Source organism: Lithobates pipiens, unplaced genomic scaffold (genome assembly GCF_037356315.1).
Source record: "Lithobates pipiens isolate NorthernLeopardFrog02 unplaced genomic scaffold, aLitPip1_a1.2 Scaffold_23, whole genome shotgun sequence".
NCBI classification, from domain to species: Eukaryota; Metazoa; Chordata; class Amphibia; order Anura; family Ranidae; genus Lithobates; species Lithobates pipiens.
Window position 1 is genome coordinate 77,490,017 of NW_027507785.1, and position 27,757 is coordinate 77,517,773.

Consider the following 27,757-nt stretch of genomic DNA (forward strand, 5'->3'; position numbering starts at 1 on the left):
TCACTGTTCCCATAATTGCAGCCTCACTGTTCCCATCATTACAGCCTCACTGTGCCGTGAATGCAGTCTCGCTGTGCCCATCATGTCAGCCTCTCCTGTGCCGCATGTCCCAGTCTGCAGTCCCTGTCTGTGGGAAGGTGTGCTGTTGATGGTTGGTACAGTACCTTTCATGTCAGTAGGATATCCATGGTGGCCAGCAGCAGGCAGAGCCTGTTCTCGTTTTGGATGGGGATGGTGCTCCTTCCAGAGGATCTGTTTGCTGTGAGATGGAGTGGTCCTTGGCCACCTGCACCTTCAGCCGTCCTTATTTTTCGGCCCCAGTCAGCCTGTCCCCTGGTCCTGGGGAAGTGGAGAGCACTGGGTGGGAGCTGAAGAGAAGGGGGAGCAGAGAGTACTGATGGGGTTGGAGAGCACATGGGTGGGGGCAAAGAGCAGGGGCGAGTGGAGATCACAGGGGTGGGGAGTGCTGGGGGGGGACTTGAGAGCAATGGTGGGGGCCAAAAAGAACAGGGGTGGAGAGCATGGAAGGCAGAGAGTACTGGGGGGGGGGCTAAGAGTGTGGGGTAGCGAAGAGCACTGGGGGGGGAGCTTGAGAGTACTGGGGGGCTGAAAAACAGGGCTGGAGAGCACTGGGGGGTACAAAGAGCAGGGTGGAGTGTAGAGCATTTGGGGGAGCTTGAGAGCACCAGTTGGGGGCAGAAAGAACAGGCGTGGAAAGCACGGGGGACTGGTGAGCACTATGGAGGACGGAGAGCACTGGCGGGGTTGGAGAGCACATGGGTGGGGGCAAAATTCAGAGGGAGTAGAGAGTACAGGGGTGGGGAGCCGAGAGTGCTGGGGGGGAATTTGAGAGAGCACTGGAGGGGGAGCCAAAAAGAACAGGGTTGGAGAGCACGGGGGCAGAGAGTGCTGGATGCAGAAAGAACAGGGGTGGGGAGCATGAGGGGCTGGAGAGCACTGTGGGAGCTGGAGACCACAGTGGGGGGGGGGGGGGTGGAGAGCACTGCGGGGTGGGGTGGAGAGCACTGTGGGGGCTGTAGACCACTGTGGGGGGCTGGAGACCACTGTGGGGGGTGAGGTGGAGAGCACTGTGGGGGTTGGAGAGCACTGTGGGGGGTGGGCTGGAGATCACTGTGGGGGTGGGCTGGAGAGCACTGTGGGGGGGTGGACAGCACTGTGGGGGCTGGAGAGCACTGTGGGGGGTGGACAGCACTGTGGGGGGCTGGAGAGCACTGCGGGGGGCTGGAGAGCACTGCGGGGGGCTGGAGAGTACTGCGGGGGGCTGGAGAGTACTTCCGGGGGGCTGGAGAGTACTGTGGGGGGTGGACAGCACTGTGGGGGCTGGAGAGCACTGTGGGGGCTGGACAGCACTGTGGGGGGTGGACAGCACTGTGGGGGGGGGCTGGAGAGTGTGGTGAGAGAGGAGAGCGGGGGGGCAGGGAGCACAAGGATAACTGGAGAGGGCTGTAAAAGAAGTTGGATTGGATAGGAGGAGAAGCAGCGGCTGCATAGAGGAATATAGAGAGCTCATCTCCTCTATATGTCCTGCTTCTCCTCCTATCCAGGCACACAAGGCGGCATCTCTTACTGTGTATCACAGAGCTGGCTGGCTGTGTTCGGCGGCTGTGCTATAACACGGCCCCGCCCCCCTAGACCTGCTTGTGTGATAGTAGAGTCAATATTCCGCCTATCACACAAGCAGGTCTAGGGGGGGCGGGGCCGTGTTATAGCGGGGGCGGGGCCGTGTTATAGCACAGCCGCCGAACACAGCCAGCTCTGTGATACACAGGAGAAGGAGAGAGGAGCAGTGCAGCCGAAAACGGCCCCAGGGCAGGCAGCCTACCGGGAAATCTCCCGGTATCCCGGTAGGCCAGTCCGGCCCTGCGTATATACCAGTAATGGATGTCCCCTTACCTTACTGCTGTAAGGTAACAGCGTATATATAGAGAGCTTTTTGGGATCCTTTTAGTGGAGTTTTCCCTTTAATGTGGGGTGCCCAGGTCCTGACCAATGATATGGTCCCTTTAAGGGGGTTTCCTCTGTGGTATTGCAGTCAGGGTTCCTCAGTGGTATGGCATATACATGGGTTTAACCAGAGATGGAGGAAGAATACTCCATAGTGTAAAGTGCTTCAACAGGTTTATTGTTATTAAAACAGTTTAAAAATACTCAAAAACAAACAGTCTGTACAAGCAGTGTATAAACGAGCTGCGGGCTCGGTCTACGTCACTTCCTGGTTGCTGTGTCCCGGCGTGTGTTCGTCACGGGTCACGTGACTTCATCAGGGGATAAACACAACAGTAGGAAGTGTCCTTAAATAGCTTAAACAGCGCTAGTATATGGCAGCCATTATTATGGAGACCCGGAAGTCAGCCGGCGGCCATTTTGTTGTTGATAATGTCGCCGGAAAGGGCGCCGCGGCCATTTTTTTGGTGTCTGGCATACTTATTGTGTTTTAAAACCCGGAAATGGATAGAAGGCACCCGCCCATCTATCCATTAAACAGGAAATGCGGCCGGCGCCATTGATATAGTTAGTTATATGTCACAGAATGGTTAGTGAACATACTGGATATAGAGGACCGTTTTACATATGTAAATATAAATAAAGAAATGTGAACACAGATAAAACAAGCAAGATTGCTAGTTAAGGGACGTATTGAGTTATGTGGCACTGAATAAACCATACACTGTTAAGATATGAAAAATATATTAATAGATATGTATATGTATATACCAACAGGTATATATATAACTATGAGGGGAAATAAAAATAAAATTAAAATTACATTTAATATAATCGGAGGGGAAAGGAAAGAAATTATTAAAAATTCCTGGAGAAAATCTTTAAAATATTAGAGGAATTTTTTTAAACTAACAATTAAAATGAATAAAGCACTAGCGTAAAAGTCGCATAATTAATAAATATATCAAAAAAAATTTTTTAATTTTTTTTTAATATAGACGTAGAAATGACGTATATCGCCGAGTGAATAAAACCATTCATCTAACAGTTATATTAAAATTAAAACGTGAGAAAGATAATGGACATAATAACAATCATTAATCATAAGAGGGGGGGAGGGGGAAGGGAAGATGACTATAAAAAGACGTGAAAAGCCTATCCATAGTGGGGGGAGTCCTCGAATGTGCCTACGATTCTCCTATATTCAATAAACCACCTAAGGCAAAGTAGATTGATTTTTCTGTTATCCTGGAAAAGAACTTGCTGGTGCGATTTTAAAAGTCGCTAATAGAACAATTGAAGCCTATCCATAGTGGGGGGAGTGTCCCGAATGTGCCTACGATTCTCCTATATTCAATAAACCACCTAAGGAAGAGTAGATAGATTTTTCTGTTTTCCTGGAAAATAAAAACTTGCTGGTGCGATTTAAAAGTCACTAATAAAGCAATTGAGGTCAAACTCAATGTTCAATCCATTTGGCGTCAATGTATCTAATGTATATATCCATTTGGATTCGAGTTGGCTCAAGGTGCGGACCTTATGTCCACCGCGCCAATGTTTCACGTAGGGCTCGAATCCCGGGTCTCTGTGATGGGTCTTTGTTGTGGTGGATTAAGAAATGTTTGGACACGTTGTGTTTGTCGAAGCCTTTTAATATGTTTTGCACGTGTTCTTTTATGCGTGTTCTTTGTGGTCTTTTAGTGCGCCCAATGTACTGTAGTCCACAACTGCACTCCAAGGCATACACGGCACCCACTGTGTTGTTGGATATTCCGACGGAAACAGTCCGATGTAGACCACACACAGTCGGAATATCCGACAAAACGGTCCGATCGGACACATTCCGTCGGACTCTCCGACCGTGTGTACAAGGGCTAAGACATACCATACCTGCAAAGCAAATACAATAAAACATAGTAAAAAGAAAAAAAATTTTAATGCAATCTGTGCCTACAAAATATATGCCGAAGCACAGGGGCATCCTCCCACAAAAGGAGCAAATCGCTCCTCCACCCCTGCTGCCCCCATGCTTCAGCATATATGCTCTTTTTTTTAACTGTGGTGGTGAAATCACCTCCTACAGCGCCGGAGTTGCTGATTTACGTATCATGGGAGCAAACGCTGTTGCTGTCAAGATAAATTGATCAGTGCTGCAGCTGAATGGCGTACCTGCTAAGCAAATGATGGTTAACAATAAAACAAAGTAACATTACAGTATACTCTATGTCTTTTCTCTACATTATAAAGTTTCCTGTTTCCTGTCTGCAGTTAAAGCAGAGCTCCACCCAAAAAGGGAAGCTCTGCTTGTCTGCCCCCCCCCGCCATATTTTACAACTCAATCTGTGCCTAAAGAATATGTCTAAGCATGGGGGCAATCCTCCCCTAATGTTAGGAGCAAATTGCTCCTCCGCCCCTGTCCCCATGCTTTGGCATATATGCTATTTTCTGTTTCCTGTCTGCAGTTAAAGCAGAGCTCCACCCAAAAAGGGAAGCTCTGCTTGTCTGCCCCACCCCGCCCCCCCACCTGCTGCCATATTTGACAACTCAATGTGTGCCTAAAGAATATGTCGAAGCATGGGGGCAATCCTCCCCTAATGTTAGGAGCAAATCGCTCCTCCGCCCCTGTCCCCATGCTTTGGCATATATGCTATTTTCTGTTTCCTGTCTGCAGTTAAAGCAGAGCTCCACCCAAAAAGGGAAGCTCTGCTTGTCTGCCCCCCCCCCACCTGCTGCCATATTTGACAACTCAATGTGTGCCTAAAAGAATATGTCGAGGCATGGGGGCAATCCTCCCCTGATGTTAGGAGCAAATCGCTCCTCCGCCCCTGTCCCCATGCCTTGGCATATATGCTATTTTCTGTTTCCTGTCTGCAGTTAAAGCAGAGCTCCACCCAAAAAGGGAAACTCTGCTTGTCTGCCCCCCCCCACCTGCTGCCATATTTGACAACTCAATGTGTGCCTAAAAGAATATGTCGAGGCATGGGGGCAATCCTCCCCTGATGTTAGGAGCAAATCGCTCCTCCGCCCCTGTCCCCATGCTTTGACATATATGCTATTTTCTGTTTCCTGTCTGCAGTTAAAGCAGAGCTCCACCCAAAAAGGGAAGCCCTGCTTGTCTGCCCCCCCTCCCCCCACCTGCTGTCATATTTTACAACTCAATCTGCGCCTAAAGAATATGTCTAAGCATGGGGGCAATCCTCCCCTAATGTTAGGAGCAAATTGCTCCTCCGCCCCTGTCCCCATGCTTTGGCATATATGCTATTTTCTGTTTCCTGTCTGCAGTTAAAGCAGAGCTCCACCCAAAAAGGGAAGCTTTGCTTGTCTGCCCCACCCCCCCACCCCCACCTGCTGCCATATTTTACAACTCAATCTGCGCCTAAAGAATATGTCTAAGCATGGGGGCAATCCTCCCCTAATGTTATGAGCAAATTGCTCCTCCGCCACTGTCCCCATGCTTTGGCATATATGCTATTTTCTGTTTCCTGTCTGCAGTTAAAGCAGAGCTCCACCCAAAAAGGGAAGCTCTGCTTGTCTGCCCCCCCCCCCCCACCTGCTGCCATATTTGACAACTCAATGTGTGCCTAAAAGAATATGTCGAGGTATGGGGGCAATCCTCCCCTGATGTTAGGAGCAAATCGCTCCTCCGCCCCTGTCCCCATGCCTTGGCATATATGCTATTTTCTGTTTCCTGTCTGCAGTTAAAGCAGAGCTCCACCCAAAAAGGGAAGCTCTGCTTGTCTGTGACACCACCCACACCCCCCTCCCCCCGCTGCCATATTTGACAACTCAATCTGGGCCTAAAGAATATGTCTAAGCATGGGGGCAATCCTCCCCTAATGTTAGGAGCAAATCGCTCCTCCGGCCCTGCCCCCATGCTTTGGCATATATGCTATTTTCTGTTTCCTGTCTGCAGTTAAAGCAGAGCTCCACCCAAAAAGGGAAGCTCTGCTTGTCTGCCCCACCCCCCTCCCCCCACCTGCTACCATATTTGACAATTCAATCTGTGCCTAAAGAATATGTCGTGACATGGGGGCAATCCTCCCCTGATGTTAGGAGCAAATCGCTCCTCCGCCCCTGTCCCCATGCTTTGGCATATATGCTATTTTCTGTTTCCTGTCTGCAGTTAAAGCAGAGCTCCACCCATAAAGGGAAGCTCTTCTTGTCTGTGACACCACCCAACACCCCCCCTCCCACTGCCATATTTGACAATTCAATCTGTGCCTAAAGAATATGTCGTGGCATGGGGGCAATCCTCCCCTAATGTTAGGAGCAAATCGCTCCTCCGCCCCTTTCCCCATGCTTTGGCATATGCTATTTTCTGTTTCCTGTCTGCAGTTAAAGCAGAGCTCCACCCAAAAAGGGAAGCTCTGCTTGTCTGCCCCACCCCCCCTCCCCCCACCTGCTGCCATATTTGACAACTCAATCTGTGCCTAAAGAATAGGTCGTGGCATGGGGGCAATCCTCCCCTAATGTTATGAGCAAATCGCTCCTCCACCCCTGCCCCCATGCATATATGCTCTTTTTTTAACTGTGGTGGTGAAATCACCTCCTACAGCGCTGGAGTCGCAAATCCCTCCTCCACCCCTACCCTCAAGCGTCCCTCTGTCCTCTTCCCACGGCGTCCCTTTATCTCATCCCACGGCATCCCTCTCTGTCCTCCTCCCACATCATCCCCCTCTGTCCCCCTCCCACGGGATCCCTCTGTATTTATCCCATGGCAGCCTTCTTTCCCCTTCCCATGGCATCCCTCTTCCCCTTTAAACGGGGTCCCTCTGTCCTCTTCCCAAAGCATCCCTCTGTCCTTTTCCCACAGCGTCCCTCCGTCCTCATCCCATGGTGTTCCTCTGTCCTCACCCCACGGCGTCCATTAGTCCTCATCCCACGGTGTTCCTATATGTTCCCCCTGATGGCACACAGGGTCTTAAAATCCCATGTAGGTTTTTTCCTTTTTTGGAGTTTCAGATAATCCCAGGTGTCAAAAGACATTCCACTCTAGTCACTGCCCTACTCGCTGTCACTGAAGTCAGGACCTAGAATGAAATCATCATCATGTGGTTTGCATGCAAAGCATATTTTTCTCATGTCCCTCCAGCACAGACGGCAGTAGACGGTTTCACAATCCGGTGTTGGACACACAACTGATTTCTTCGTCTCACTTCGATCACACACTAAGCAGCGTCTTCTGATGAACCTTTTCGTCCACTTAGTTAAAGAATTGGTGAAAGCGCCCATTTTGGTCTTCCGCTAAAAGAAAGGAAACAAAATCACAATCAAACAATCGGTTCTTTCTTTCATTTTCAAGAGAATAGGTATAACTAGGTGAATAGGTGACTACTAAATAGGTGACAACTAAAGTGATTCTCTGCTTCCCCAGGAATCGGGCAGGTATGGAACAAGCATACTTCCATTGGTTCATGCTGAACCATTGTAAGTATGCAAAAATATCTATACATGAAATTCAGCTTTAAGAATAGGTTTAAAAAGGAGGAAGAAGTTACAAGAGAGTGAAGGCCAGTTAGCTATAAGGGGTCCTGGATGCCCTGTTGTTTTGCCATGGAAGGGCAAATTGAAATCTTTTTACCTATAGCCATGTATTGCTAAAACTTAGCAATGCATAACCTAGGTGCACCATGAAATGAAGTCAATCGCTACATCTGTCTGAAGTTCCTGCTGACATATGATCTTAGTGCCCCGAAGATCTTAGAAAACAAGTGGCCCCATTAAACCAGTTCTGAAAAAGTTATGCAGGCTGCAATTGCTGACCTCCTTTTGAAAAGGTTGATGTTCAGGCTGTTGCTGATCTGTTTTAAGTATGCAGATCATGATTACAATATACATGGCCAGAGACACTGAAATGGCCGATAGTAGTAAGCTAAGAGCAATCTATTGCCCGGCCAGTCAGTAAACAGCTGAAGGAGAAATGGGGGACTCAGTGCTAATGTCAATGTAGTAGTTTTACTTACATTAATTTGCTTCATACGGACTTTATTCTGGATTTGCTTCCTTTTGGCCTCAGCATAGATGGCCCGCTTCTGAAGTTGTTCATTATAAAGGAAGACGATCCTCTCTTTCTCTCTCTGTTGGGGGAAAAAAAAGGAAACGATCAGAAAAGACGTTCAAACACATTTAAAGATCTAATGGCACTAAGTGATTACATACATAATGATTGTTGGGTACGTTAAAATGGGTTTTACACACATTACCTCAACTCACCAGAGAGGTGTAAATGGGCCCTTAAAGTTTTTATATGAGACTTACCTCTGGATAGTAATAAGATGCTATGACTCGGCGCAGGCGATTTAAGTAGACTTGAAGGAACGTAAACAGAATTCGTCCAAATATGGGTAGACAGGTTATGGCGTAATCCCAGAATGTCAGCTTAGTTGGTCTCAGGAGGCACACTATGGGAAAGAGATTAGAACAAATTAGAACAATCAAGAATTATAAAATATATACAGATACAATAAATGTCCACTAAGTTTGTATTTGCTAAATCTAAAATGAGCTGTAGCAGCAGATTTGCAGATTCTAGCCACTCTCTTTTCTACATAGATTTGTAGAGTAACTCACAAAGGGTGTGTTAGACCTCTGCAAGGAGACCACTGCTTCCACATAAAGAGCAAGGCTCCTTCTTTGTAGCATGCTGGCAAGGGGAGGCTTTTCTACTAAAGCTGATTTCTAAACAGTATCTATTAAAGTGTTTGTTAACCTAAAAAAAAAAAAAAATACAAAAAAAAAAATATCCTGTCCCTTTATGCTCCATGCACACTGAAGCTCGAAAAAGCTTTTTCTGGACGCCAGATTGCTGGCAGAAAACGCTGGTTGAAAAGGGTGCTTTTAACAGCATTTTGTACTCGCGTTTATGGGCATTTTTAATAAAAATACACATAGGGCACTCCTAAAAACCCACAGTGCATTCCAAACTCCCACAATGCATTGAAAAAATAGAACGCCGAACACTAATTAACGCGTGTTTATGAGCGTTTATCGGAGGTTGTCGTTTTTTGGCAGTGAAAAACAGCACTTTGAACGCAAATTTCTGGCGTTCAGACAAAAGCCCATAAATTCCACTGCTCATTAAAGCTAAAAAATATCCATGTGTGCATGGACACATAAGCTAACATAGAGTGGAGTTTATCGGCTTTAAAAAAAAACACCCAAACTCCAATAAACTGCAGTTTATGAGCTCCAGTGTGCATGGAGCCTTAAAGCATGTTAAACAGCACAGTGCTTATGCTGTGTCATTTGTCCCCCTGTATCCCCTGAAAAATACTTGTCTGATCCTGCCAGTTACTACCCCCCCCTCTGTACGCTGACCATGGTATATAAAGGCTGCTGAGCCCTGACACTGTGGTCAGCATACATGCCTTCATCATCCGCAGCTCTCCTGTCTCTCCTCTGTCCTCTCACCCCCCTCCCTGCCTGTTGGCTCCTGTGACAGTGCCCAACCCCGCAACTCAGGAGCTCCTGTCTGTGTGTTTTATGAAAAAAAATGCCTCCTGTGCCGTATATTCAGAGCAACTCCCCGCGATCATGTGACCGGCTGGCTCTCTTCTCCTCTTAGCAATCTGGCTGTAATCAGTGGGAGAATCTTAGCATTGCCCACTGCATCTGCAGCCGGGCAGAGGCGAGAGCCATGATCATGGGGAGCTGCGTTGAAGTACGGTAAAGGAGGCATTTGTGTTTTATAAAACACAAAGACAGGAGCTCCTGTCATTAGGGAACAAGGAGGATTATGTAAAGTTGGCAAAGTGGGTTAACACCCACTTTAAATACTCTGCCCTCAAATGGAGTCGTTGGCGTGCAACAGCCTTTCTTCCTCTAGTGTCTGCAAAATTCTAACAGGGTAAGTCAATCTTTGCATACTTACTTTCATTGCTGCTGGTCTCAAATGTATTTGATGTTGAATTTAGAATGCCAACTGTTCTTCTTAACAAGTTCGCCATCAAGGTGTCTCCTCCCACCTCGACCTCCAGTTTGTGATTGCCTGTTGAGAGAATATGCAAGATTAGAACAAGGTGACAAGTTTTGAGTAAAAGATATGACCATTATCTGTAATATATTTAGTCTCTCTGGCCCTGCAATTAGGAATATCATTCTGTATGCTTCATAATAATCCCCCCCCCAGGCTCTGCCACAGTTGGGACTCTGATGAGCATCAATATAAATCAGCAGCCAAACCTTAAGAGCTTTCAGCTTCCCCAGCTGGTGAATCTCCGAGGCCAAGTGTGTAGGGTAGTTCACCCAGCGCATGCTAGGCCCCAATCAGGCTTCTGGGCCCAGCAGCATAAACAGTCCACAAGCAACCTGCAGGATTTAGCCTGAGGCAAGTGAGCAAGTACATGGCCTCCCAAAATATTTATACCCTCCCCCATCATGCCCCAGCAGCCTGGCCCTCCTAATAGGATACCTGGGGGAAATATTAATATTTAAACTGCAACCTCACTGAGCTTAGAGAGAAACCAAATGCACAACTATACAAATCAAAAATTAGGCTGACTACCACCCAGCCAAACACTAAACTTAGATACGGTATGTATGCAATTTGTGCTACCCATGGATAAAGTGACCTGTGATATTACCATCCCCTTATGAGGAAAGGAGATACTTACTTGCAAAGATGTAGGAAATATATGAATGCTTCCTTATTATATCGAGAAAGTGAAAGAGGATCCTGTCGAACATTAATAGGAGAATAAGAACTCCTACGAGTATGACACATATGCATATGTCCGATCTCTGTAGAAAAGAGACAGAAGAGAAAAGAGAAGAAGACAACAGTCAGATTTAAAATTTCAGTACAATACCCAAAATAGAAAGAATAATAATTAATATATATATATATATATATATATATATATATTTTTTTTTTTATAACTGTACAGTGTACTCACTATTAATGCCATCTCTGATGTTTGGATTTTGAGATTAAAAGGCGCAATTAATTTTGATCTTTCATCTTTCCTCATCGGCAGTAGATATCTTTTTTTCTGCAAAGACAAAATAGGAAAATCAGTTAATCTCTTGATTCAAGTTTAAATTCAAACTGAATGATCAGAGCCATAGATATAGATGTAGAATTACTTACTCGTGTCCTATGTCTTGTATCAATCTGTCGGAAGTAAGTCGTCACATAGAAGTTGTCGTGTCGGATGTCCGTATTATACAGCTTGATGTAGTTGAAGGCCCTGTAAAGGTAAAAGATATTTGTAAGATGAACTGACATGTACAAATTATCTGATAAAAATGGATGTATGTATATTCCTTCCAATCCTAAAAAAAAGTGTCTTCTGTTTATTAACTAGGAGCCATTAATGTTTACGTTGTCATGATCTCCACCTCGCCCAATCAGAGAGCCCTCAAGTGTTTTCCTAATAGCACCCATGCCCAGCGAGAGACCTCCAATGTTCACTAAGCAGCAAAGCAGCTGCTTGGCAAGGGAACTGGAAGCTAGCGACAATCGCTGTAGTAGCAGTTACTTCTGCCGTGATTTCCAGCTTCTATGGGTATCAGCCAGGTATGAAATATGCATACTTATATTGTTCCAAGCTATACCAATGTGACCTGGTAAAAATATGCATATCTAAACTTCAAGCTCCACGGCGGAGTATATTGATTTTTTTTATGTCCCCTAGACCAGTGGTTCTCAATCCTGTCCTCAAGTACCCCCAACAGGCCATGTTTGCAGGTTTTCCTTTATCTTGCACAGGTGCTTTAAATCAGAGTCAATGGCATGAGAACCACTGCCCTAGACCTACGTAAATGAGTAACCAGCTCTTGCTGTGTAGGTGCAGCCTCACCGCAAGAGATCATCTTTATATTTTGTAGAGTTAATGAAGAGTGTGGAGGGTGGGGCCGAGCTGCACTCTGTGTGTGAATGGACAATGTTCATTCACAGGAGCGTGGCTCGGGAATAAGCCTGCTCCAGTGCCCCCCATAGCATGAAGCTTGTTATTGGGGGGCAGGAGGGAGGAGCCAGGGCCAATAATGGGAGACCCAAAAAAAAAAAGAAGAAGCTCAGGGTTGCTCTGTGCAAAACCATTGCATAAAGCAGGTAAGTATAAAAAATATTTTTTTAAATTACAAATTTTAGTCACTTTAAGCCAGCCATAGATGGTTTGAATCTCAACCAATTCACCAGGGACCAGGCAAAATTGAATCCGTGTATGAGCATACTGATTGTACCCGTCAATCCACTGATAGATTTGGGTACAACCAGCATGTCAGATGTCTATCATGCAAATATAGCCACTAGCAACGATCATTGTGTTCTGTCAGTAGGAATGACTCTCCATGGCCCCCCCCCTCCCCCGTTGGGACAACACAATAGCACTGCAGATGGGATTCCTTTCCCTCAACACTGATTGTGGGGGAGTTAAGCAATTCTCTTTCCTGCAATCCGTGGTTGCAGACAAGAAAATCACATTATCTATGGGCTGCCTTAGACTTTAAAATATATCTAAACCCAAGAACAAAAGTGTAATATATCACAGCTTATCAATCTTTAGATGTGATGGCTGCATTTGTGTTTTTTAGCTTTATTTTCAGTAGCCAATCCTGCCTGTAACCATTTTTCTCTCCTGGGCTGACAATGGTCGCTTGCTGTAATTTAAATGTAATGGAGCAGCATTGTCACCCTAAGCTGCTTTTCTAATTTTCTAAGTACACATACCTTACCTCACCTAATCTCCATTACTTGGGGGAGAGAGCTGTTCAATAGTTAACAGCAAAGAAAGCTGATAATATTTTTGAGATTTTAGGTCAGTGTGTAGCAAGTGACAAAGAACCCATAAATCTCATAATTAAAAGGTACTCAGCTGTACTTACAAATAATGTTCTAAGTGTGAAAAATGAAAACAAATGCAGCCACCAAGCCTAAGAACCGATATGCTGCTGTATATCAGATATTTGTTCTTCTTGTTTACTTCTTATATCTTGCCAAAGTCAGTTTGAAATGTTTAACTGAAGACTCCCTGCCAATTATCATGTGTGGTAATCCCTAGGTATTGTGTACAGAGACACTTTTAGAAAGTTTATGGCTTACTTACGTGTAGAAGATGAAGATGAAGGTGAGCACAAGGATGCCCTTCAGGAAAGCTGTAAATTCTTGCAATATCGCACCTCTCCTTTCAACGGCCGTTAAGATCTTGTCCTTCATACTTATCTTGCCTAGATTTTCTCCTGCACCAACATCGTCTTCCTTCTGTTAAGATAAAAGGGGAGTTAAGTAAAACATATGATAGAAACACTTGGTCCTGCTGTTAAAAAAAAAAAAAAAAAAACTCCAGAAGAAGGGTTAATGAGCATTACCCATGCAAAGAACTTTAGCTAACACACTTACTTCTTTGATCAGTTTGCTGGAAATCCCACTGCCCACATTGGTTACGGCCGAGTTGGCTTGATCGTATACCTCTCCAAAGTAACTTTCAATAGGAACACGTTTCTTGCACCACGATTCTCCGACTAAAAAAAGAAAGAAATGATCCATCGTGAAATACAAATTATAGAAGACACTGTCAACAGACGTATGTTATTTCTTTTACAGATCAATATGTTGTAATGGAAGCTGATAACTATGTCTAGTTTAGTAAAACCTAAGGGCCCTTTCACATTGGAGGAGCTATCAGGTTCATTTTTTCAGGCAGACCACATCGGACCCTCCAGTCTCCTCTATGGAGCAGTGGGTGTCAATGGACATCCAATCCAATTCTATTGCAGCAAAATCGCACCGCGATTTAGGTGCCATTAAAAATAGACGGCACACAAACCCGCGTGTGCAGTACAATTTGCGATTCCAAACTGCTGGATGTAGCAATGTTATTTTTGCTTCATTGTAACTTCACTTGTTTATCTACAGATGATAAAAAGGGCGACCTTTCATTTACATATAGACCCCTTTCACACTGGGGCGTTTTTAAGGCGTTTTTCATGCGCTTCAGCGTTAAAAAATACGCCTGAAAGAAGCTGCAACTGCAATCCCAATGTAAACGCCCGAGTGCTTTCACACCGAGATCCCTTTCATACTGGGGCGTTTTTCAGGCGCTTCAGCGTTAAAAAATACGCCTGAAAGAAGCTGCAACTGCAATCCCAATGTAAACGCCCGAGTGCTTTCACACCAAGGCGCTGCGCTGGCAGGGCATCAAAAAAAGTCCTGCAAGCAGCTTCTTTGCAGCGCTTTTGGAGCGGTGAATAAAGCGCCCCTTCCCATTGAAATCAATGAGAAGCGCCTGTAAAACGCCAGAAAAACGCCTGAAAAACGCTATTGGCAGCAGCGTTTTGTGGGCGCTTTTAACCCTTTATTTGGCCACTAGCAGGGGTTAAAAGCGCCCCAATAACGCTCGAAAAACGCTGGTAAAGCGCTGCTAGTTTAAGCGGCGCTTTACGAGCGTTTTTCGGGCGCTGACATTGTGAAAGGGTTCTTAAAGCACTTGGGCTTTCACATTGGGACTGCAGATGAGGCTTCTTTCAAGCGCTTTACAGGCGCTTTTTTTAACGCTAAAGCGCCTGAAAAACGCCTGAAAAACGCCCCAGTGTGAAAGGGGTCATAATGTCAGTTACAGCAGCCTTGCAAGTATGGACCCGCTCACACAGGTATTCTGATCAGTTTTTCAGGTGTCAGTTTTTCAGGTGGGCCTGATCGGAAATTCCATGCAGCCCCATGGACAGGCAGATGTCTGTTTACACCCACCTACCTCCAAGTTTGTACAGGTCTGGCCAAAACAAAAAAAAAAAAGGAAAAGGCTGTCTCCTTTTTCCATTTTTCTGGACCTAAATGTGATGGATCAGAGGTAGCCTGATGTAAACTGACATCAGAGTCTGTTTATACCCAGACACCCAAATAGCTGTCACAGGTCCGCTGGGCACAAACTGAATGGGTACAAATGTAAAAATACTGACATCCATTCGGCTCCAATTCAGTAGGGGATCTACTCTACTCCTACTCCCATAACAAACATTGCACACAAAAAAAAAAAATCTTATACTAATTTGCTATTGTAAGTAATGACAAAGATATCTTGGAATCAATAGGCCAATAGCTAAAATGCAAACATTGCTGTGGTCCACAAGGGGTATACAGGTATAAATGTTGCTCTGGTTAATGTCTAAATTAAATTTTTAAAGGTAAATATTATGTCACTGGAAAAAGTACTTACTGTTTAAAATGGAACACAGAATTGAAAGCTTCATGGGTAAGCACAGGAGGTCGTTTAGGAGGGGCAATGCAATTGCCCTCATGCATTCACCATGTTTTATTTCAAACCACTCTTCACATTTGCTGACGCCAAGGGAGATGATATCTGTAAAGAAAGAGAAAGACAACGTTTTTTGAGAAATTAATACATTTTTTTGAAATGTTATTTCAATATTTTTAATTCTTAAGATGACTTGGTATCTCCACAGTATGGTGTCGAGATAAAAATGTTACCAATTCCAAGAGATCTCATACTTACATTCACAGCGCAACATAGTCTTGACATCAAACTTTTTCTGTGTTTTTGTCGTCCTTTTCTTTTGTAGCAGCTGTTCCTCTTTCTGAACATCATACCCTTTTTTACCCTCGACTTCTTCTTTGGTGTCTGTAAATGAAGACTTCACTTCTGTTCCGATGTCCTTAAACTTTCCCGTTTCTTTCTAGAAAACATAATAGAGAACATGTTTAGATTCCAGTCTTTAGTTATTTTGTACCCCCCAAATGAAAGACACCCTAAATTAAAGTCTGTGGAATGAATATACTAGGACCGTGTTAAGAAAATGACTTTACTGGCCAGACATGGGAAGATCTGCTCTGGGTTTGGCAATAATATGCCATGGTGTGAATGAGCCCTAAATGCGCTTGACAACAACACATGGTTTAGGCACTATAGGGTCAGGGCCCTGATTGTGTGTGTATGATATGGGTTGTGTTTCTATGGCGTGGTCCTGATTGTGTCCATATGATATGGGTTGTGTTTCCATGGCATGTTCCTGATTGTGTCAGTATGGTGCTGATTGTGTTTCTACGGCATGTTTACCCATGTTAGTATGAGATATGTGTACTTACCACAATATTTTTTAGGACACTTTTCACCGGTGCTGACAACATCTTCCACAGCAGCTTCGTGTTATTAATTTGAAGTTCTGCTGTACAGCCAATCGAACGTACCGTCTCCCAACCGTTGTTCTGGATATTTGCCAATGGACCTGTAGGAATCATAAAAAATTAAGAGAATGAGATATTTTATTATAACACATTAGGGCATATTTAGAAAGAGGTGAAGTCACTTTCAGTAAACATTCAGTAGTGGTGAATCAATCACTTGCATTTAAAACAAAGTACCAGAAAGATTCACCTGCAGAGAACAGTTGGTGAAAGTGAGATCCATTGTCCCTTTATGTAAGAACACACAGTAATCAGTCTAATACTTACCTGCATATATACCGGCGATAACGAAGACGAGTATTAATGCGCGTCCTTCCTGTCCCACGACACCGGGCAGCATGAGCAGGGTGGAGCATTTGAAAACGATGGATAAGCCCCACCCACAAGCACAAGTAACTAAAGAGGCAAACAAAAGAAAAACAGGTTATAGGTATAATTACATTGTCATGGGGGGTACAAAAAATGATAATTAAAATAGAACTTCAGCCAAAACATTTTTTTAAATTTGGGATAGGGTAAGAAAAGGAGGATTCTTCTTCTGGGTTTTTTATTGCTGGAAGTTTCCTTGTTGGGGAGATTTCCCCTGAAATCTCCCCAACAAGGCTGAGTCTTTGCCAGGCTGCTACTGCTATCTTAGAGATTTTCCCTCATTCGGCCCCTTTCTTAGCGTTCCGATTGGGCCTGTCAGTCCATTTTTCAGGCACCCTCCAATCTGCTCTCTGGAGCAGCAGGTGTAAATGGCCTTTACTGTCCGTTTACACCTGCCTACCTCCCCTCCGATCCACCAAAAACAAAAGGAAGAGGATCCGTTCCCTACCGCCTGGGCGTATTGGATTGGAGGGCAGTCGGGTGTAAACGGACAGCCGGGCCATTTACATCCAACTTCTCATAGAGCAGAGCCGGCTGTAGAGCAGGCTGTAGATCGGACATGGACCTGTCATCCTCCTACTTTGCGGGGGATCAGCGGACAGATCCCCTGCTGAGCAAGCGGATCACAACCGGAGTTCACACCGTGTGAAAGGGGCCATTTTAGTTCTTGGGACAGTGGTGACCCGGACAGGAAATAAGGGGAATTATATATGGGAGTACTAATAGTAGGGAGACACATAGCAAAGAAGAACCTGTCATTGATTCTAACCCTTTCCAAAACCAAAAATATTTTAACTGTCATTTTATTTTGCATATCAGACATGAATGAGGATAAATGTATAATGTAGATACATACCTGCTAGAAAGAATAAAATTGGCAATTTCATTTCATATGGCAGTTTTAGTCCATCAATCAGAGAGAGGTAGATGGCTGTTGAAGAGAACAAAGGAGAACATGGTCAATTATCAAAATGAATACAGAACAGACACTCATTGGGGTTGATTTACCAAAACTGGAGAGTGCAATATCTGGTACAGATCTGCACAGAAACCAATCAGCTTCCAGGTTTTATCATCAAAGCTTAACTGAACAAACTGAAGTTAGAAGCTGATTGGTTACTATGCAGAGCTGTGCCAGATTCCGAGTGATTCAGTTTTAGTGAATCAACCCCATTATATGCATAATGGTCAAAATTTTAAAGTGACCCTGTCACTACGGGGTTAATACTACAGTATGGCCAGCCTGTCCCATGTCTTCATACTCCTCTGGTTTGCTGGCCACTGCAGGTATTGCAAACCTCAGGTGTCTGAATGCCGGCTCCCCATCACCACGATGTGGTCTCTTCTAAACTGGATTTATGCCCTATAGCAGGGATCTTCAAACGACGGCCCTCCAGCTGTTGCGGAACTACACATCCCATGAGCTATTGTAAAACTCTGACATTCACAGACATGATGGAAATTGTGGTTCCTGAACAACTGGAGGGCCACAGTTTGAAGAGCCCTGCCCTATAGTGGGGTGCAAGCTGGCAGAAGACACAACAGCATGTGGAGGGGGCAGCAGATATTCACACACCTTATGCCTTGTACACACGACCGGTTTTCCCGTCGGAATAAACTCTGAAGGTTTTTCCAACGGAGTTCCGATGGAATTTTACTGATACTGTCTTGCGTACACACAATCACACCAAAGTCCGACCGTCAAGAACGCAGTGATGTACAGCACGTACGACAGGACTAGAAAAAGGAAGTTCAATAGCCAGTAGCCAATAGCTTCCATCTCGTACTTGCTTCAGAGCATGCATTGTTTTTGGTCCGTCGGAACAGCATACAGACGTGTGGTTTTCCCAATAGGAATTGGTTCCGTCGGAAATATTTAGAACATGTTCTATTTCTAGGTCCATCAAAATTTGACGTAAAAAAGTCCAATGGGGCGTACACACAATTGGAAAATACGATGAAAAGCTCCATCTGACTTTTTCTGCCGGACATTCCAGGCATAAGAGGGTTCAAAACCTGCAGTGGCCAGAATCAGCAAAGCAGAGGAGTTTGAATACACAGGCCACCATAAAGGTGCATCTTTTTTTAATCAGCTAGCCTTAAAGCGGAGGTCCACCCTAAAGTGGACCTTCCGCTCATCGGAACCCTCCCCCCCTCCGGTGCCACAATCGGCACCTTTCAGGGGGGAGGGGGGTGCAGTTACCTGGATAATCCAGGTAACTGCACCCACTTCCGGGATAGCTCTCTGCGGAAAGGGGCGTAACTTACGCCCCTTTCCGCAAGTGCCCGCCCCTTCCCGCAATTGCCCCGCTGCCTGCTGGGAAACACACAGATCCCAGAGGCAGCAGGGACCGTCCTTATTGCGCAGCGCGATTCGCGCATGCGCAGTAGGGAACCGGGAAATGAAGCCGAAAGGCTCCATTTCCTGATTCCCATACCCAAGATGGCGGCGGCAGGACCCGACAGAGCGATCTAGAGATCGGCTTCGGGTGCCGACATCGCGGGCGCGCTGGACAGGTAAGTGTCACTATTTTAAAAGTCAGCAGCTGCAGTATTTGTAGCTGCTGGCTTTTAAAAAAAAAAAAAAAACGCGGAGTCCCGGTGGACTCCCGCTTTAATTTAGTATTGACCTTGCAGTGACTGGTCCCTGTAGGATCATTTTCAGGGACACTGTTGCCCAACTATTATATCTGAACATGCCATACATATCATCGCAAGTCCAAAAATCAGCAGCAAGAACAAATACAAAAAACCTGGGGCAGTCCCTGAAAATCTAAGAGATATGAAAACTATGCATATGTTCCACTATAAATAAGTTTAAGAAATTAATTGTATTCTTACCCACTCCCATCAAGCTTCCGATGCCAAATCCAAGGAAGAACTTTGCTAATTTAAAATCATTTATTTCCCCAAATAGGAATTTGGTGAGAAATAAGGGAAAAGCAAAGTCTGCAAATCGTTTCAAACCTAAAAAAAAAAGAAAAGAGAGATAATTGTTAGAACATTTCATTGATTCTTCTATTCTATTTAAGAATTTTCTATCAAAGGTGTTTAGTTTTGTATCAGGTTCCCTTTAGGGGTCCAGTATAAGCAGGTGTGGGCAACTGTGGCCCTCCAGCTGCTGTGGATCTACATGTCCCATTATGCCTCTTGCTTGTCATGCTTGTAACTGTCTGTCTTGCAATGCTTTGGAGACTTGCAACCACACATCCCAGAGACATTGCAAGACTGACAGTTAAAAGCATGACAGGCGGAGGCATGATGGGACTTGTAGTTCCACAACAGCTGGAGGGCTGCAGTTGCCTGTGTTACAATCAGAAGATTCCTAGCAGGTACAGTATGGCTTCCAATCTTCTATTGTAGAAGAGACATCCCGAGTCTGTCCTGCAATACCAGCCTGCCTTCTAGCAATTTTCTTTATAAGGCTTACATTCACATGCGAATAAACAAGTTCCTGCACAATGATCAGTGAATGAATGAATGAATGAATGAAATACTTATATAGCGCACAATGCGAACTGAATCGCCTCTATCAGTAAATAGTTGCATAAAATTGTCCTGGTTCTTTTTTTTTCCCAATACTTCTGGCATAGGTGTGTATATATAGTGGGGGGGAGGGGGGGGGGATTTACTAAAACCAGTGAATCTGGTGTAGCTGTGTATGGTAGCCAATCGCCTTCCAACTTTAGCTTGTTCAATGAAGCTTTGATAATAAGCCCCTGTTCACACCAGATGTGACTACTTCAGAGCGATTCGAAAGCCAACGGTCAGGGCGTCTTGCCGACATCTGTGTGATTTCATGCCAGATGTCAATGCACGCCGCACCAAAAATAGTGCAAGAACTTTTTTTCAAATCGGTGCAAGTCAGGGTTGTGACGTTTTGAACGGTTCCATAGGCACAAATAGGGTGCGAAGTGCCTTGCAATTTTGAACTGTAAAATCGCATGATGAATTGCACTGGTGTGAACGGGGGCTAAGACCTGGAAGTTGATTGGTTACTATGCAGAGCTGCACTGCAATCTGTGTGCTCTAGTTCTAGTAAATCCCTCCCAGGATGTCCAGATTTTTTGGATTCCATGTTAGAGATCTTAACGCAGGGCATGTTCACACACAAAAATGTGTGAGCTGTTATTTGTAGAAATAACAACCTGCACAGCCGTTGTCCTGTATATGGGGTGTACAGTGCAGGCAATGTCAGTGTGTTGTACAACACCCAGCTCTGGGGTTATGGGAGAAGCAAAAAAAACGAGAAAATTTAAAAATAAACTGTTAGCTGGAAGTAATCATGTAATGTATCACTAAATTACCAGGAAAATATTTCTAAATACCCCCCTATATTACACTCAATGGAAATATATATATATATATATATATATATATATATATATATATATATATATATATATATATATATATATATAAAATATTATAATATATATATATATATATTCATCATAGAAAGGGAATTAACATTTGTATACATATATAACATTCCCATATTCATATTTTACATATAATATATATATATATATATATATATATATATATATATATAAAATATGAATATGGGAATGTTATATATGTATATAAATGTTAATTCCCTTTCTATGGTGAATATATATATATATATATATATATTCCCCATAGAGGGGGAATTAACATTTTTTATATAGGGACATACTGGAACTAAGCCGTAAGCGGCTTCATTCTGGTGTCCTGATCGTAAACACGGAAGCGAAGTCTGACGTCACTTCCCGTTTACTCGGCTGCCAATGGCGCCGGTTTTAAAAAAAGCTATAGTATTCAGAATCACCGAAAACGGCGATCTGAATACTTTGACGTGTAGAGGGGGGGTGGGAGGTCTGTTAGACCCCCAGATCCCTCCATAAAGAGCACCTGTCACCACCTATTACTGTCACAGGGGATGTTTACATTCCTTGTCACAGCAATAAAAGCGATCATTTTTTTTATTTTTATTTTTTAAAACAATTTATTCATTTTAAAATAAATAAGAAAAAAAAAACATTTTTAAAGCGCTGCACAAATACTGTGTGACATAAAATATTGCAGCAATCGCCATTTGATTCTCTGTTAAAAAATAAATAAATATATATATAATGTTCGGGGGTTCAAAGTCATTTTCTAGCAATAAATACAGATTTTCACTTGTAAACAGAAAATGTCAGGAATAGTCATGAAAGGGTTAAAGTGTCATTTCAGCTGGAAGTGATGATGTCATCTGTCACTAATATCTGTCACATATGCAGGAAAATATTCTCAATGTGAATCTGAATATTTAGGGTTGAACTCGTACTTGTACTGGCGGGTCTTTCTGGCTTCTGCGCCTTCTTTTTGCGTCCTGACTTCATCTTCCTTTTGCCGCCGGGTTTGGTGGAGTCGGCGTCACGATGGCGTTTTGTCTGTGGTTGGATCCTTGTGGTGGGCTGCACCACATCCTCCTCTTCTATATTAATGACAGCGTCTGGTCTATTGTCCTGTGTCATTTTTTTCCCCTCTCCTACTAGTAATCTATCCAAATACTAATATATCTGGTAGATCTGATGAAAATATTAATATAACCTAATAATAATAATCAGTCCTAGCACTGATTTCTGCTATCAGCAATTAATTATTGCAGAGCTCTTTGTTTGCACTCCTCTCTCTCCCTCTCCACTGCAACAAATGGCACTGCTCAGCTGTGAGAGCCTTTTATAAGTGCCTTCATAACTGCCGTTCATAACTGCCGTTCATAACTGCCGGCTTTTTTTTTTTCAAATAACTTTATTGAGATGATTTCAAGCGGCAGGGCTTTTTTTTTCAAATAACTTTATTGAGATGATTTCAAATGAACAAAACCAGTTGATTCCTAATATACACATTTGCCTAAAGCTTGCATGTTGACAGTTGATCACCATGGCAACTACAATTCAACTAACAGCTGGGATGGCAGTTATTTTTCAGGGGAGGGGGAGGGTTTGATTTTATGGTTTCAAAATGCAGTTAAAAGTGTGCTTATTGGTTTAGCTGCTTGAAACAGGAAAAAAAAGAAAACACATTTTAGCTTTTTTTTTTTTTCCTGATGGAGTTGTATACCTGTAAAGAGCACCGGTCATGTACAGAATTGAGGCAGTTTGACTATCGCTTTGACAGTTCCCCCCCATAATGTAATTTCATTCCGCATTCACATTTAGTATTTTGTAAATGCGTGCAAAATTGCAAGTTTATGTGTGTTTTTTCACCAAACATATAGGGCAGACCATTGATTTCAAGTGAACAATTTACCGCATTTGGGGACATTAACAACAAATGACAACACATGCGCGGCACACGTTTTTGTAAACGCATGTGTGATATTGCGCAGTTTTGTAAACATTTACAAAATGCCAAGGCTGCATTCACATTTTGCAATGTGGAAAATGCGTGCAAAATTGTGATGCATTTTTGCACATTTTTTGAAAATGTTTGCATCAAACGCATAGGGCAGCCTATTTGAACACCAAACTTCACATGTTTTGACGCATTTTGGTGCCATTAACAATGCAATGTGCGTTTTTTGTGCGTTTTCATTAACACATATTAAATTGTGCGATTTTGCATTGCTAAGCTTCATGAAATGCTAAAACGTCAATCACATTTTGCATTTTGTGAACGTGCACAAAATTGTTCTCCGTTTTTGTACATTTGTGTGCGTGTTTTTTTTTTTTGCATCAAATGCATAGGGGAGCACATTGATTTCAAAGGTCTGTCCTAAAAGCGGTAAAAATGCACCAAAGTAGCTTATGCAGCTTTTTGAGCATCAAACCTTGGGCATTTTGCAGCATTTGGATTGCCATTAACAATGAATGGCAAGCGCGACCCGCTTTTTTCATGCGCTTCTGTAAACACACACAAAATCTCTCAATTTTGCATGCGTCTTTACAAATTTGCTAAGGCTACGTTCAAATTTTGCACTTTGTGTGCATTTTTGTTTCAAGGGCATAGGGCAAAATTGTGCCACATCTTGTCAAGTTTGTGCACATTTTAGCATCCAATGCATAGGGCATTGATTTCAGTGGGCTGCCCTATGTGAGACAAACGCAGCAAACTAGCTCATGCGTCTTTTTGAGCATCGAGCATTGCACATTTTGCAGCATTTGGGGTGCCACTAACAATTAATGGCGAGGCAAGTGTAATGCACTTTTTGTGTGCTTTCGTAAACACGCACAAAATTGCGCAAAATTGTGTGCGTTTTACAAAATGCTAAGGATGCGTAAACATTTTGCGCTTTGTGAACAAAAACAAAATTGTGCCGCGTTTTTGCACATTTTGTTTGCATTTTTTGCATCACACACCTAGGCCATTGATTTTCGGTGAGCTGCCCTAAGCAAACAAACGCAGCAAATCAGCTCATCCACCTTATTGAGCATTGTGCATTTTGACCCCTTTTGAGGGGCCTTTAACAATGATTGGCAATGCACAACGCACGTTTTTTGTGTGTTTTTGTGAAATTGCAAGATTTCGAACATTAAAATTTTACATTTTGTGATTGTGCACAAAATCTTGCCGCACTTTTGCGCGTTTGTGCGTGTTTTTGCTCTAAGCATAACAAATGCGGACATATACATATACCGAGTTTTGTGCGTTTTTTTAAAATGCGCATTTTACCTCACTTGACGCACATGTTGTTATGCAACAAACTCTCCTCCGGTACCAGGCCAAGCTGGCCAGGAAAGTGTCAATTATAGTTATGCCCCATGAAACAAACGAGAAAAAGAGGTGCCTCTGGGTGCAGACTGTATAACAGTTTTATTAATTAACAAGTAGTTGTAGAAACACTCACATTCTTGTAGTGAACAGCAGGCAAAATAAGGTCCCATACAATGGGGAACATCAGTGCAGTGAGTCCCTGGGATGGATGGGTCGTTCCTGTGCTCGTCTCCAGCACCGTTTGATGTTTTTCTGGCCGGCAGCGGTGGATGGGCGTCAAAGCGAGGCTTGGAACGCAGACTAGAATCCAGGCAAAGGGTGATGACGTCACTGTACATGCAACGCGTTTCTCTAGCTGGCTGGCCGTGAATAACGTGGCGGCCGCACTCCTTTATCAAGCCTGATTTAGCCTGATTAAAGTGGTGCAGAGCATTCAACAAGAACAGATATTGAGAATTACATTCAGAATACAAGGGATCTATAAGCGGTGCCATAAAGTGTCCATGTAGACATTACAGATACTGATCATACAGAACACACATACAGAGGAATAATGGAGATCTGAGAATTTCATCCAATACACAGAATAGGAGATATTATACTGGGTAGCCACCATACATACAGAATAAGAAGAGATACTGAGAATAATATTCACATAGTTGCCAATGGTCCCGAATTTCCCGGGACATTCCCGGGATTAGGACATTTGTCAGGGAAATGTCCCGGTTTGTCCCAGGAAATTCAAATTTCCCACTTTTCGCCGCCAGCCGCCATTTTTAAGAAGACCAGCTGGTCATCAATAGAGAACCTGTGGCGCCACTCACCCCCGCTGCCAGTGTGTGTGTGTGAAGAGCAGTGGGCGGCGCCACAGTTCAAATTCTCTGTGCGGCAACGACGGGATGTCGGGGGCCAGTGTTATGTCGGGGGCCAGTGTCTGTGGATGTCAGAGGGGGCCATTGTCTGTGCATGTCAGAGGGGGACAGTCTGGATGTCAGAGAGGGCCAGTCTGTCTGGATGTCAGAGGGGGCCAGTCTGTCTGGATGTCAGTGGCGCCAGTGAGTCTGGATGTCAAGGGGGCGCAGTCAAAATCTGGATGTCAGAGGGGCCAGTCAGAGTCTAGATGTCAGAGGGGCACCAGATGTTAGGAGGACTGATGGGGACACCAGATGTAAGGAGGGGCTCCACTGATGGACACCAGATGTGAGGAAGGCTGCTCTGATGGACACCAGATGTAAGGAGAGACTCTGCTGGGGGCATCTGATGGCAGGCAACATGGCTAGTGACGCGCTCATGGCTCCCACTGATTCTGCATTATGGTGAGTTGAATGATTTAATTTAATATTACAATGTAATAATAGAAATAATGTGCTTCAATCATCCTGACACCATAACAATCATTGCGCCGGGATGATTGAAGCGCTAACACCAGGTATTTGGAGTATCTTTATCTGCTGATTGTCAAACTCTGGAAAACACATTGCTATTGTGGTGTAGGATCTGGGGGCTGCTGTCCCTTAGTAAATAACTCTCTATGAGTGGTTAAGGGCTGAGCCTTTTTCTGAGATTTGTTGTTTACATATTAAAAACAGTTTTTTTTGCTAGAAAATGACTTAAAACCCCCAAACATTATACATTTGTTTTTCTAACACCCTCGAGAATAAAACGGTGGCCGTTGCAATACTTTCTGTCACTTTTTGGTGGTCCTACAAGCGCACTTTTTTGGGGAAAAATACACTTTTTTGAATTAAAAAATAAGACAACAGTAAAGTTAGCAAATTTTTTTTTATATTGTGAAAGATAATGTTACACCAAGTAAATTGATACCCAACATGTCACGCTTCAAAATTGCACTTGCTCGTGGAATGGCGACAAACTTTTTACCCTTTTGTTTGAGTACAGCGTTGCACGACCGCACAATTGTCAGTTAAAGCGACGCAGTGCCATACCACAAAAAATGGCCTGGTCATTAAGGGGGCAAATCCTTCCGATCCTTAAGTGGTTAAAGCGATTGTAAAGTCTTGTTTTAAAAAAAAAAAAAAAAAAAACGTGTTATACTTACCTGCTGTGTGCAGCTGGTTTTGCTCAGAGCAGCCCCCATCCTCCTCGCGTGCCATGCCTGCGCTACTGGCTTCTCCAATGGTATCAGCTGCTGCCAAAAGCCAATCAGGAGTGCGAGTCCTGGGACTCTTGTGGACATTGCTGGATCGAGATGGGGCTCAGATAAGCATTAGACCCCTTTCACACCAGGGCGTTTTGCAGGCACTATAGCGTTAGAAATAGCGCCTGCAATCCACTGTAAAGAAGCTGCACCATTGTGTGTAGTGTGAAAGCCACTACAGCGGTGCGCTGGCAGGACATCAGAAAAAAATCCTGCCAGCAGCTTCTTTGGAGCGGTGAAGGAGCGATGTGTTTACCGCTCCTCCACCGCTGCTCCCCATTGAAATCAATGGGGCAGCGCTGTAATACTGCCAGCAAAATGCCGCTATTGCCGGCGGTTTTACCCTTTCGCGGCCGCTAACGGGGGTAAAAGCGTCCCGCTAGTGGCCAAAATGCGCCGCAAATCCGGCGGTAAAACCCCGCTAAAAATAGCGGCGTTTTACCGCCGACGCAAGGTTTTTTACCTTCATGCATAGAAGCTAAAAATCCTTGTGCCTTTATAACCACTTTAAGCGTTGACAAAAAAATCTGAAAGCTGATTTCTATGCACAAGATGTTGCACTCTCCAGGTTTAGTAAATCAACCCTTTTATGTACCGTATTTATCAGTGTATAACACGCACCTCAAGTTTAGGAAGGAAGCTTAAGGGAAAAAAAACTTTTAGGAGGGAAGTTTAAGGAAAAAAACCTTACATTTTAAATGCCCATCAATGCAGCCTTGCACACTGTCCACCTGCAGCCTTCCCCAAAATTGCAGCATGTATTTCAGCTGTATAAACTGACATTACTGTTACGTGTAAAATGCAAAACTCCAGTGGGTGTAACAACATGTCCGCTTTCCCCATTCTTAGTGTATCCTTATTGTGGACAAGTGTGGGGTGTAGCAAGATGGCGGCAATGGAATCTCACTTGCGTAGCAAACTGTGATGGGTTGCCGAATATGTTGTTACACCACCGCTGCCGCAGACATAGGCCGAGCCGAGCTGAGCTCAGTGTACTGTGTACTCGTGTACTCGGCTCCGCTCGCAGTCATGCAGTCATGCCCTAGTCCCGCCCCTTGGCCCGGCTTCTATGATGGACACAACACCGGTCCAATGGTGGGGTGTAAAGGCTAGGAGGCGGGACTGGGCGTACACTTGGCTCGGCTCGGCTAATGTCAGCGGCCCTCACAGACGGTGGAGATCGGCGGGGATCGGCGTATAACACGCACATGCGATTTTCAGGGGAAAAAAGTGCATGTTATATGCTGATAAATACAATATATATATGATGCATAATATGTATATCTTTGGGTGCATAGTGTCACTTATTTTCTATATGCTGATATAATTCTCAGTATCTGTTCTTATTCTGTATGTATACATGATGCATAGCTTTACTTCTCTTCTATATGTTGTATGTATGTTGTTGTGTATGTATGTATGGTGTATAGCTGTGATAT

At 44.1% G+C, this 27,757-nt stretch overlaps 2 protein-coding genes across 2 annotated transcripts in view; both read right to left on the bottom strand.

Moving 5' to 3' along the window:
* The window catches only part of LOC143927121 (E3 ubiquitin-protein ligase DCST1-like), a 104,902-nt gene extending 87,470 nt beyond the window's left edge, over positions 1–17,432 (bottom strand). Inside the window, exons 1-5 of the mRNA XM_077451076.1 lie at positions 17,331–17,432; positions 16,373–16,501; positions 16,007–16,146; positions 15,417–15,597; positions 15,120–15,263 (exon numbers count right to left, since the gene is read on the bottom strand). Of these exons, the coding sequence (XP_077307202.1) occupies positions 15,120–15,263; positions 15,417–15,597; positions 16,007–16,146; positions 16,373–16,501; positions 17,331–17,361 (625 nt within the window). The 5' untranslated portion in view covers positions 17,362–17,432. The remainder of the gene's footprint in view (positions 1–15,119; positions 15,264–15,416; positions 15,598–16,006; positions 16,147–16,372; positions 16,502–17,330) is intronic.
* Positions 6,389–13,453, bottom strand: LOC143926772 (E3 ubiquitin-protein ligase DCST1-like). The gene is made up of 9 exons (XM_077450825.1): positions 13,307–13,453; positions 13,014–13,168; positions 11,054–11,153; positions 10,860–10,955; positions 10,578–10,704; positions 9,836–9,952; positions 8,224–8,366; positions 7,929–8,042; positions 6,389–7,209 (listed from the first exon to the last, which is right to left on the bottom strand). Exons 1-9 carry the CDS (start codon positions 13,451–13,453, stop codon positions 6,970–6,972), a joined length of 1,239 nt encoding a protein of 412 aa, XP_077306951.1. The 3' UTR covers positions 6,389–6,969.
* Positions 17,433–27,757: the final 10,325 nt, after the last annotated feature.

Coding starts and splice junctions, on each gene's coding strand:
- LOC143926772 (XM_077450825.1), bottom strand. CDS start 13,453: ATGGATCATTTCTTTCTTTTTTTAGTCGGAGAATCGTGGTGCAAGAAA. Junction 11,154..13,013: donor TTCATCTTCATCTTCTACAC/GTAAGTAAGCCA, acceptor TTACCTTTACAG/GGCCTTCAACTACATCAAGC. Junction 10,956..11,053: donor ATACAAGACATAGGACACGA/GTAAGTAATTCT, acceptor TTGTCTTTGCAG/AAAAAAAGATATCTACTGCC.